General features: G+C 34.4%; 1 protein-coding gene across 1 annotated transcript; it reads right to left on the bottom strand.

The window, feature by feature from the left end:
- LOC18793768 lies at positions 3,405-11,607 on the bottom strand. Its single transcript, XM_007226660.2, has 9 exons — positions 10,673-11,607; positions 9,174-10,272; positions 8,778-9,056; positions 8,596-8,681; positions 6,450-7,536; positions 6,019-6,309; positions 4,647-5,888; positions 3,950-4,516; positions 3,405-3,771 (listed from the first exon to the last, which is right to left on the bottom strand). Exons 1-8 carry the CDS (start codon positions 11,296-11,298, stop codon positions 3,965-3,967), a joined length of 5,262 nt encoding a protein of 1,753 aa, XP_007226722.2. The 5' UTR covers positions 11,299-11,607; the 3' UTR covers positions 3,405-3,771; positions 3,950-3,964.

Raw genomic sequence — 12,715 nt, forward strand, 5'->3', positions numbered from 1 at the left:
CAGCTTATTCAGATATGTTTGTGTTTTAAAAACTTTTTGGAATGTCACAATGAACCTTAACTCTATTAGGCAAATATACGGTTTTGTTTTGTTATATGGATCGTAACATGATACTTGTCCTATTTATCAGTTTTGATAAATCTCACGTGTTTGAGTTGTTGATGATAATTTATTAATAGTGATCTTAAATAGTCATTAAAGTTGTTTTCATGACTCAAGGGGAAAGATAATTTTGGTTGATCACATAAAGGGAAATGTGAGCTATTTTGGAACTTTCTTGCTTGGCTATATTGTTTGTTTATGTATGGACATGTTTGAGACTTGGTTGCCTTTCGTATGCATTTAAGTGAATGTTTTGTAGCATCAACTTCACATGTAAAAGGATTGATCCGTGGTTGTTTTGGTTTAAACCATGCATAGTTGGACTGATCCACACGTGTGAAAAGTATTTATCCATATTTAATGGATTGAATTAAGTAAAGTTGGATTAATCCATAAGGTTGTGTTCACCACAAAATAAATTGGCTGTTTTGTTAGATCATGTTTCAAGGATATTCAGTTACTGTTATTTCTTAATTGACATGGATCAAATTGCACTTCTAACTAAGGCTTGGTAATTTTGTTTTGAATCAAAAGTGGCACGTTGCAATATATAAAATACTCAAGATACGAACGATCTTTTGATTGCTCAAAGTGTTTAAACTTGATAAAGTGATATTTTATATTTTACCTTTGTGATATGGTATTAATTGTTTTGTACCACATGGAACTTAATGTTGAATGTTTAGAATGCATAAGGATAACTAAATTTTGAGGTGTATATTGTTAGCATTCATAAATTTATAGTTGACAAATTTTTTTCAGTTTTGAACTACGCTAACATGTCGTCTGTTACGGTGAAGTTATAATTCGAATTAACTAATGACAAAATTAGGCGAGAATGATGATTTTCTAAGGTTTTTGTAGGTGCTGATTTCATGAAAATATGTTGAGAATTGAATTTTTGGTGAATTTATAAATTTGAAACAGATGCACAGTAATTTTCCTGACAGTTTCTGCATTATGTATAATGATTGTTGAATGACCCACATAAAGATCTCCAAATGACCTGAATTTTTGATATGTTAAGCATATACGAGTCTTCATGAATTCTGAAAATTTCGTGATTATTGGATGTGTAGTTTATTTGTGAGAATTTTATAAGTGATCTGTGTTCAGGAAAAGTATGTGCTGACAGATTTTCTGATTAACTTTGTAGATCAATTTCAGACCTTTTAATTAGCTATAAACGACTCTATAATTTTTATGTATGAAGATTAATGTCTCTAGTTTGTCTTCATGAAATTTGATGCTAATCCGACTTATAGATTAATTATGGTAAATTCTTAAGTGATCACATATCATTCAGAAAAATTTCTTGACAGTTCTGTGCATTTAGGCTTATACTGTGAAGTACGTTTAGGAGCACGCCTTGAAAGTTCTTTTACATCATGTTGTCACAATGTTTCTAATCATAAGGTTATTAGTGCACTATATATTGAAGTAGCAAAGTAGTGAGTGTTTGCCCAAGTGAGAGAAGTGATGTAAAGTTTTTGGGCTTCACACTCAATACCTTATTATCTTATATTTTGATAAAGCTCATAAAGGTTTTGGAGCATACTTGGAACTGTTTTCTGGTTGTTGACACATTGAATTTTTACATCTTAAGTGTTAGTTTTATGTATCTATGTGTTTATGACTAATGTTTGGGTGACTGGCTGTTTGTTTTGGCTACTATAGTTCTTACAATGTTTACAGTTTTTAGTTAGTATTGGTTAAAGAAAATTTAATTGATTTTTAAAGTACAAAGTGAATAAAGTTTAATGCATTCATTACAGTTTTGTTTTTTTCTCAACTAAAGACCAATCTGCATGACATGTTATATGTTTTTCAAGATATGTGTTAGTAAAGTGCTATTGTGAGAAATAAATTGAAGGAATTAAAGTTGAATCCTAAGGAAACGATTTCGGTGAAAATAATATGATCTTTGCTATGCTCATTTCTTGATACATTTTCGGTGTAAAACATGTGTTCAATGAGTGGGAGCATTCAATGATCTTCTTTTTGTTGCATACATTTAGTTTTGACTGTTTATGATTAATCACTTAATGTTCCAGTTCTTTATTAAGGGTTTTAAGGCTAATACGAACAAAGATTTTTTAGATATGTTAATTGTTATTTTCATATTTTCAGTTAACAATGGTTAATCAATGACACTTTTACCTTTCATTGAATTTATGATTACTAATAAGCTTTAAGGTTTTTGTTTCAAGCTTGTAAGGTAGAAGGTAAATGAAAGGAAATTGCATTGGTTGATTGATATACTGTATGAGGTTATTCCCAAAAGTATTAATGGGAAATTTGATTCGATTTGGTTATGCCATTCATTTTCTATATGCAAAATCAGTGGGAGCCGAGTTTTATTCCACTTAATTTCATTATTTTCTTGGAGATAGTTCAGTTATTTTGTTCACTACTGTTTGGTTCAATTCTTTTAATAAATTATGTGACTTCAGTTTTATGTTTATTATTCTTGACAAATGAATCTAGTTACATGTCATATTACAATATAGCTAGCTACAGTCACTGCATAAGACATGAATTCATACCAGAGTCATTAAGGAGAGATCTTGGTAATCACATAAGGGAGGGCGTATGAATGAAAGTGACTTTGTAAACACAAATTAAGTTTGGTCATAATCATTCTACATTCTAATCTTGACAAAAGTCTCATGTGATCTTGAGAGCTCGTATGAGTAATTATAAAGACCTCGAAATATTGAAATGTTCAATAAGTCTTGATAGTTCCATGCTTGTTCTTTTGATTGACAGTGACATGATTAGGAATTATAGTTGAATTGAATTTCCATAGGCCTTACAGTAATTGATATTGGTTCTTGATGATCATTAGACCAAGTGGGAGAATGTTAGACGTGTAAATGTCTAACCTATTAAAGTGTGGTCTTATAATCATCAAAGGATTCTAAGACTTGATATCAATTAGGAGTTCTAAGTGCAACTAAACCTGCAGCTCTATTTAAGTTAGTGTTTTAAGGCTAATATAAGAGCTAAAAGGATTCCTATTTAATTGTGGATTAGAAGTTATAAACCTAATGCAATAAGGACTTCTTAAGAGTTTCTTGATGGGCAAGACTCTTAGGTAGATGCATATAAATACAAGTGCCCCTGCTCAAACGATTAAGCCAACCAACACAAAGGAATTCACCCCATCTAGAATAAGTGTATGAAGGGATCGGATTGAGGATATGTGCTCTTGTATATTCTTGATGTGTTCTATCATGTGCAGTCACAAATATAGTTTACAAGTTGATGTCTCTTCCAATAGGAAAAAAGATAGTTGGATCTAGGTGGATCATCACCATATATAAAGCACAAAGTTGACGGGCAATTGAGAGTTATAAAGCAACGTTGGTAGCCAAAGAATACAGTTAGACTTGTGGAGTTGGTTATCAAGAAACATTATATTTGTTTGGTTGCAAAGATTAACAATATTCTAGTTCTTCTCTCATTAGCTGCAATTTTAGATTGACCTGTACAACTAGAGATTGGAAAGTTGTAATTCAAATAGAGATTTAAAAAGGGTACTTTCCTTCAACAAGGGAATGAACTTGTAATTCATGAAATCTATTAGATTCAAAGTAAGTTTTCAACATCGTACTAAAGCCACTCACCTTTTGGTCCAGACTCGAAGTAAGTTTTCAACATCAACACCTAAGAGAGTACACAAAACGTAATTAACTTAGAATTCTTCTACGATATTGAAACACACTAAATGGTAAACAACAATACAACACTTAAAAATATTAAAATAAAAACTCATTACCAATTTTGTGCTGAAAGGGAGGCTAATAATAATAAAATAAAATAAAATAAAGTGATGCGAACTCACAATGAAATGCAGAGGTCATATCTTTGTTCTCTTTTTGGGTCGAACTTCATCACCTACATCACCATCATCATCTAATTCATTTTCATCAATATGTTTGCCATCATCATCACCATCCCTTGACATACTGATAGGAGCCATGTGGGCCCCAATGCTTTTGATGCGCAACCCTTTGCCGACAACAGTAACTCCAAAACCATGAGACAACTGCCTGTGAGCAAATGACAATGGAATACATTCTAGCCACACATTACCTGCCCCTGTCTCTCCTCCAGACACCTCCAACCTATCTAGACGATAATAATACAACTCAAATAGAAGAGAACAAGGGCTAACAAATGATTCCGTAATTTCCCAAACAGCACACAAAACCAATTTTGTGTTCTCCAATATGGAAGTCCAAGGAATTTCAATAGGAAGTTCGTAATAATGAGCACTCCTGCCATCAATATCAAAGTAATCAAATTTACTCTCATCATAGTCATCAAAGTAATTACGAAAAGTGAACCACTCTGGAACTTCACTGTCACTGCCAGGTAGTTTAACAATAATCTTCTCATTCCTGTTCATCTGCAACACAACACAACACAGGCATATATGTTATTATTAATTAGTCCTGCGTGCAGCGTACATAGTATAGTATTAACAATATATGTAATGTATGCATATTAATTATACAGATAAAAGATAAATAAGTAACCTGATTCAGTAAAATTTTTGCCATCTTTGAAACGTCCAACCTTAGATTATCGCATAGCCTATGGCAATTAGACAAGTCCATGTCACTAATGCCTTGCATGTCTTCGTCTTCCAATATCTTTGACAATGTTGAAAATCTTTCCAGTGATACGCAATCAGCCATATCGATCCTTGCTATAGACGCCGGAAGTTGTCCTATAATTTCTTCAAGCCTCTTGCAACCCCTCAAATCAAGCTCCCACAAGTTGACACATTTGCTAATGCACACAAGAAGACTGACAAAATCGCTTTTGGATAGATTAATTATTGTTAAGTTGGACCAGCAACAAAAATTCTCCAAGCAATCAATGTTCGATGCATTGCACTCTTCAAAATACATCACCCTCGGCCTCACGAAGTCACCATCGTGTGGACTGTTTGCGTTGGTTCGAACCTCCAAAGGAAGTGATTCTGCACTCGATAAAACTTCAGAGATCAAGTTATTTGGAAGTGTGACAAGTTTTGGGCATCGACTGAGATTAAAATACTCCAGATTTTGCAACCCATAAATACTTTGTGGCAAATTTGCAAGGTTTTCACATCCTTGTAAATCTAATCCTTTAAGCGCAGTGAGATCTCCAATTGATGAAGGCAACTCTTCTATAGCAGTTCCACCTAACCATAACTCTTTTAGGGCATTGAAATTTCCAAAGGATGAAGGTAGTTTTTGTATTGCAGTTCTTGTAAAATTTAACTTTTCAAGCGCAGTTAGATGTTCAATTGATGCAGGCAACTCTTTTATAGCACTTTCAGATAAGCTCAATTCTTTCAGCCCAATGAGATTTCCAATTGATGCAGGCAACTCTTTTATAGCACTTTCAGATAAGCGCAATATTTCCAGCCCAATGAGATGTCCAATTGATGCAGGCAACTCTTTTATAGCAGTTCTCCCAAGGTCCAATTCAGTTAAGGATTCCATTTTGTCCACAATTTCTGGGAAACTCTCCAACTTTATGCAACCGTAAAGAAGAAAAAATTTCAGAGATTTCAACCTAACTTTATTTGGAAACTTGGTGAGTTCACGGCAGCCAGCAAAGGCCAAATATTGAAGTTTATCAAGATATCCAACAGATGGATGAACCTCGACTAAACTTCTACAACCATTCGCATTCAAGTACCTTAATGCTGGGCTGTTGGATAAGTCGGGGATTTCAGTTAGGAATTCAGAGTGCTCTAAATTCAAAGATGTCAACTTTGTGAAATGCTGTGAAACCAAAAAGAATTGAAAAAATAATAATAATCAAATGGATAGCATTAAATAAATTTACAACATACAACAGTTAATAAACGAGACCTCTTAAAGATAATAAGGGATGAGAGATAGTTTAAAGTACCTGAAATCTCTGCCCTATTTGTTTGATGCAGCTGTAAGGCTGATGGAGCACAACTAGTGCCTTTGGACTAAAGTTGGCTGGCCAAGATCGGTATTGACCTCTTTTCCAATCAAGCACTCTCAAGTTGTTTGGAAAAGCGTCTGCCAAACTAACTTCTCCGTAAAGGCATACGTTGTAGTTCATGAGAATTTTAAGATTTTTCATCTTCGAGAAGCTTTTGTCAACATTCAAGAATATCTCATAATTTTTTCTGGGGAAATTTAACATGATGCCTGTGATTTTATTTGTTCCCTAATAGAAAAAAGAAAAATGTACTAAGTGTTACAAAGTATTTATAATTAAAAAAAAAATATTATACTTAACACACAACATGTGTTAGTTATTGAATTAAATAAAACTTTACACTCAGATATATAATTTAATTTACTTACTGTATTATTAGTCAGAACATGCTTGACATCACTATGAAACCACAATCTGCTACGTCCTCCTGGTTCAGTGGGCGACTCCTGCTCAATTATGTCCTTACCCATCTTTTCTAGTAAGTCATGCATCTGAATGTAACTTCCTTCAACACTTATGAGGGCCTTTTCTATGAGTACATCAATGCCATATCTAGTGTTTAGCTCACAAGCGTCTATCACATAGTTTCTACTTTTACCCTTAAAGAAACATGCGATGTCAAGGAAAACCTCCTTGACAATATCATCCAAGGCATTGTAACTTATTTTGAGAACATCTTGAATTTTTGGGCTTTTGAAACCCTCCAATGCAGCTTTCCATTTATCTATATCTCCACCACAGAGACATGAACCCAGAACTTTCAAAACCAAAGGAAGGCCTTGAGCATAGCGTATTGCACTTTCTGCAAGTTTCACATAATCACCCAAAGGAGGCTCACTTGTTTTGAAGGCATGCCAACAGAAGAGCTCAAGAGCTTCATGGTTATCTAAAATCTTGACCTCATGTATTACATTAACACCATGAGCAGTTAATAGTTGCTTATCCCTTGTTGTTATGATAATTCTACTGCCTACACCAAACCAATCACATGCCCCAACTAAACTGTGTAACTGTTCCATGTCATCCACGTCATCAAGAACCAAGAGAACCTTTCTACGCCTCAACCATTCCTTTATCATAGTAACTCCTTTATCAACATTCACCTTCAAATTTTTTACCCTTAAAATGTCAGAAAGAAGATTCTCTTGTAATCCGACTAAACCTTCATGCGACGTTGACCTTTCTCTAACGTTTGCCAAAAAGGAACAACCTTCAAATTTGTGGGCAATTGAATTATAAACAGCTTTAGCAATTGTGGTCTTACCAATTTCACCAGTTCCCCATACCCCTACCATACGAACATCGTTTTCCCCCAAATCTAAAAGCTTATTCATAACTTGTACTTGAGCTTGCATTCCAATTGGATGCTCTGCCACTTCCAAACACACACGGTTTAATACGTGTTTTGAAATCTCTTCAATGATGTTTTGGATAAACTTAGATTCAGATTGATGCCTGCCAATTGAAAAGGGTATGAAGCATTTAGTGACATGGCATTTCTATATAAAATCGAAAAAAAAAGAAAAGGAGCAAGGAACATTATACAGACAAAAAGAAGAGAATTTTGAGCAACGATGAATAAATTAAGGGGGCATTTGGTATCCTATTCAAATAGGGAGCTCAAAAACTTCGTTTTTTCTTAAAAACAAGGAGTTCTTAAATCTATTTTTAAGGTTCAAAAACTTGTTTGGTATGCAACTTGAAAACTGTTTTCAAATCTTAAAAATTTAAGAACTTGTGGGTTGTTAGAAAAAAAACTGAAAAAAAAACAGATTTTTTTGTTTTTAATAATTGAGGTGTTTTTTGGTTGTTCTTGAGTTTGAGTTTTTAAAAATAGGGCTATCAAACAAGTTTTCTTTGTTTTGGACTCAAATTCTGTTTTTGAATTTAAGAAGTTTGATTCAAGTTGAATACCAAACAGGCCCTAAATTGTCATCGCCTATCCTAGCCTGCCACGTGAAGTTGCCATCGCCTAGGCTGTTTGCGTTGGTTCGAACCTCCAAAGGAAGTGATTCTGCACTCGATAAACCTTCAAAGATCAATTTATTTTGAAGTGTGACAAGTTTCAGGCATCGATTGAGATTTAAACCCATGAGAAATTGCAACCCATGAATACTTTGCGGCAAATTGGTAAGGTTTTCACATCCTTCTAAATTGAAATAATTAAGCGCAGTGAGATCTTTAATTGATGAAGGCAACTCTTCTATTGCAGTTCTTTCTAAACATAACTTTTCAAGTGTAGTTAGATGTCCAATTGAGGAAGGCAATTCTTTTATAGCAGTTCTCCCAAGGTCCAATTCAATTAAGGATTCCATTTTGTCCACAATTTCTGGTAAACTCTCCAACTTTGTGCAACCGCTGAGACCCAAATATTCCAGATATTTCCAGCAAACTTTATTTGGAAACTTGGTGAGTTCACGACAGCCAGCAAAGGCCAAATATTGAAGTTTATCAAGATATCCAACAGATGGATGAACCTCAACTAAACTTTCACAACAACTCGCATTCAAGTACCTTAAGTTTGGGCTGCCGGATAGGTCGGGGATTTCAGTCAGGAATTCAGAGCCCATTAAATTCAAAGATGTCAACTTTGTCAAATGCTGTGAAGCCAAAAAAGAATTGAAATAATAATAATAATCAAATGGATAGCATTAAAGAAATTTACATCAATTAATAAACGAGACCTCTTAAAGTACCTTCAATCCCTCCCCTAGTTGTTTGATGCGGCTGTAAGGCAGATTGAGCAACCCTAGTCCCTTTGGACGAAAATTGGGTGGAAAAGATTGGAGCGGACATCTATACCAATCAAGCACTCTCAACATGTTTGGAAGACAACCAATGTCTCCATAAAGAAATACGTTATAGTTCATGAAAATTTTAAGATTTTTCATCTTCGAGAAGCAGTCAACATCCAAGAATATCTCATAATCCTTTTTGGGGGAATTTAACATGATGCCTGTGATTTTTTTTGTTCCCTAACATAAAAGAGAAAAGGGACCATTGTTGCAAAGTATTTAATAAAAAACATGCACGAGTTTCAAATTCTACTTTTTCTTCCAGATAAAAGTAAAAATAAAAATAATTATACTTACAGTATCATTAGTCAAAACATGCTCGATATCTTCATGAGACCACAATCTGCTATGACCTCCAAGTTCATCGGGCGACTCTTGTTGAACTATGTCCTTACCCATCTCTTCTAGTAAGTGATGCATCTGAATATAATCAAATTTAACACTTATGAGTGCCTTTTCTATGAGCACTTCAATGCCATATCTAGCGTTGAGGCCACAAGCTACAAGTATTTCTGTCACATCCTTTCTATTTTGACCCTTAAAGAAACATGCAATGTCCAGGAAAACCTCCTGTACACTATGATCCAATGCATTGTAACTTATTTTGAGAACATCTTGAATTTTTGGGCTTTTGAAACCATCCAATGCAGCTTCCCATTTATCTATACTTCCACCACATAGACAACAACCGAGAACTTTCAAAGCCAAAGGAAGGCCTTGAGCATAGCGTATTGCACGTTCTGCAAGTTTCACATAATCACCCAAAGGAGGCCCACTTGTTTTGAAGGCATGCCAACAGAAGAGCTCAAGAGCTTTATCATCATCTAAAATCTTGACCTCATGTATCAAATTAACCTCATGAGCAGTTAACAGTTGCTTATCTCTTGTTGTTATGATAATTCTACTGCCTGCACCAAACCAATCACATGCCCCAACTAACTTGTGTAACTGTTCCATGGCATCCACGTCATCAAGAACCAAGAGAACCTTTCTACGCCTCAACCATTCCTTTATCATAGTGACTCCCTTATCAACATTGGTCACCTTCAAATATTTTACCCTTAGAATGTCAGAAAGAAGATTCTCTTGTAATCCGACTGAACCTTCATGCGACGTTGACCTTTCTCTAACGTTTGCCAAAAAGGAACAACCTTCAAATTTGTGGGCAATTGAATTATAAACAGCTTTAGCAATTGTGGTCTTACCTATTCCACCAGTTCCCCATACCCCTACCATACGAACATCGTTTTCCTCCAAATCTAAAAGCTTATTCATAACTTGTACTTGAGCTTGCATTCCAACTGGATGCTCTGCCACTTCCAAATACACGGTGTTTAATACGTGTTTTGAAATCTCTTCAATGATGTTTTGGATAAACTTAGATTCAGATTGATGCCTGCCAATTGAAAAGGATATGAAGCATTTAGTGACATGGCATTTCTATATAAAATCGAAAAACAAAAAAGGGCAAGGAACATTATACACACAAAAAGAAGAGAATTTTGAGTTTTTCTATATAAACTTAGTAGTATAATTTTTGAAACGTAGAAAATTAATTAATTAATTAATAATAATTTTCTTAAAAATAATTTTCACACTATTAATTAATTATTGACTTCAAAAAATTATTTTCATTCATTTCTTTTAACAAAAAAAATTGTAATTACTTTTTATTTGGGATCAAAATGAAGAACTTTCTTCTACACTAACAACCAGAGTACAAATATATATAGTGTCTATACTTATTACAAACAAAACAAAAGGAAAAGCATTATATAAGGGGGTTAGAAATTTACTCGTCCAAAGTGAGCCCTGACAAAACTGCTAGTTGTGCAAGAGCTGCCCTCCATTTCTTGACCTTCTTCATATTTTCTTTGTATTTGCACTCCATGTTAGCCAATGCATCCCCAAAGCTACCTCCTTGATTCCGTACATCTGATGGATTCACCTTGTAAAAAACTGGGATGACCTGTTGTTGATTTGATTCTTTGCAGTCAAGAATCTTAACAAGTTCATCCAAACACCACTTTGAAGAGGCATAGTTTTTAGAGAACACAACGACAGAAATCTTTGATTCTTCAATTGCTGTGAGAAGCGATGTTGATATTTCTTCTCCCCTTCTGAGCTCATCATCATCCCTGAAGGTGTTAATGCCTCGTTGACATAAAGCGCTATACAAATGGTCTGTGAAGTTGTGGCGCGTGTCTACGCCTCTGAAGCTCAAAAAGACCTGGTTTTTCCATGAATTGGTGAAGGAAGCCGAGGACGAAGAGGCTCGTTGGTTGGCCATGGAAGCCAACATAATTGTTTCAGTGTTTGCTTCTCTCTTCAGAAAAAAGATGAGTCTTACTTGAAGAGTTTGGGTGTGAGTGAGCAAAATGTTAAAAGCTTTATCTTTGCTTTGAATCCAATGTGAATTCATGAAATGGCGAGGAAGCGTCGCTGTCAATCACTTTGGGCGCGGTTTTATTTTCGTGACTTTCTTCCTTTTCTCAATTACTTTTGAGCTGAAATTAGATAGGAATGACCCACACACAAAAAAAAAAAAAATTGAAAAAAAAAATAAAATAAATAAATACATGTTCTTTTGTAATTTATGGGAAGCTATTTTAGCGCACAATGGTATGGAAGATTCTTGAAAAGATAAGAACGTAAGTTGATAAGGTAAGAACCAAAAAAAAAGAAGTCTTCACAATACATTCACAAGTCTTCATCACTAAGTTTCGGACTTTGAAAAGTCTTTCAAGTATCTTCGTTCATATCACTCTTCTTTTCTTGATTGCAAGACGGTTTGGGGAAGAAAGACTTTGGAGTTTTTCATGCACTTGAGTCAATGTCTTTGTCTCTTATTGAAATTGGAATGTTTGAGTATAATGAAATGAAATTGATAGAAGTGAGATATTTCTTGAATTCATGGATAAGAAAATTCAGAGAAGGTTTTATTGTGTGCTTCAGTGTGATATATGTCCTACCTAATGCGTGTGGTTATCTGTTTGGTTGTTTATTGCGTTTTGTCCTCGATATAAGTAGGGTGCAAGTTGGATTGAAAATTCCTAGTGCTGCCAATTTGGAATCAAAAGATTTTCAACTTTGGCACATCTAAATTAAATTTGATGTCCAAAAATTCCTAAAAGAATTGGACAGGAATGAAATGTATCTTAAAATTCTGAATATTTCGGATTCTAAAATATATTGGTATTTCAAGTTTGGATTACTAAACTTTATGCTAAACTAAATATGACATACCATTTGGGACTGCTTCTATAAGAAGTACTTAGAGCATCCACAATCATGCTCTCTATTTTTTGGTTAAATTTTAGCTAAAACTATATGATAGTTATTTTAAGGGCTCTCTATAAAATTTAAACTCCAATCATGCTATCTAGTTTAGGAAGTTATAAATGCTATAACTCTTTTTTAATTGGTCAATCTCTATTAAAAAATAATATAAAAAAATAATAAATATTAATTAAAGGTTTGAAATACTCATTAAATAAAGCAGCATTAAATTATAAGGAGCAATTAGGAGTCCTTTCTATCTTCTCAGATTCAGGAACTCCTAGATGTCTCCCTATTTTAGGAGGTGGATAGAGAGCATGGTTGGATATGTATTTTTCCAAATCCTCTCTAAAATTTGTCTAAGAGGTTGTTTAGGGAGCCTATTGTGGGAGTAATTTTTGGGTGTTCTCGGTACACCACGTGGCTGGTGTACCATCCAATAGACGGAAGACCTATGAAATATTTGCAATGCAGCCCGCCACATGTTATAAAAAGAAATGCAGTAAGTTAGACAATAATTTCACATGTCCTATGTTTATTGAATGGTACTCCAGCCACGT

Source organism: Prunus persica, chromosome G1 (genome assembly GCF_000346465.2).
Source record: "Prunus persica cultivar Lovell chromosome G1, Prunus_persica_NCBIv2, whole genome shotgun sequence".
NCBI classification, from domain to species: Eukaryota; Viridiplantae; Streptophyta; class Magnoliopsida; order Rosales; family Rosaceae; genus Prunus; species Prunus persica.

What these genes read in the sequence shown, in the direction of transcription:
- LOC18793768 (XM_007226660.2), bottom strand. Translation starts at nt 11,298, where the DNA reads ATGAATTCACATTGGATTCAAAGCAAAGATAAAGCTTTTAACATTTTG. An exon ending in TCAGGGCTCACTTTGGACGA is followed by an intron (nt 10,273 to 10,672) that starts GTAAATTTCTAA and finishes TTCAATTGGCAG; the next exon opens with GCATCAATCTGAATCTAAGT. An exon ending in TCCGGCAGCCCAAACTTAAG is followed by an intron (nt 7,537 to 8,595) that starts GTACTTGAATGC and finishes TTCAATTGGCAG; the next exon opens with GCATCAATCTGAATCTAAGT.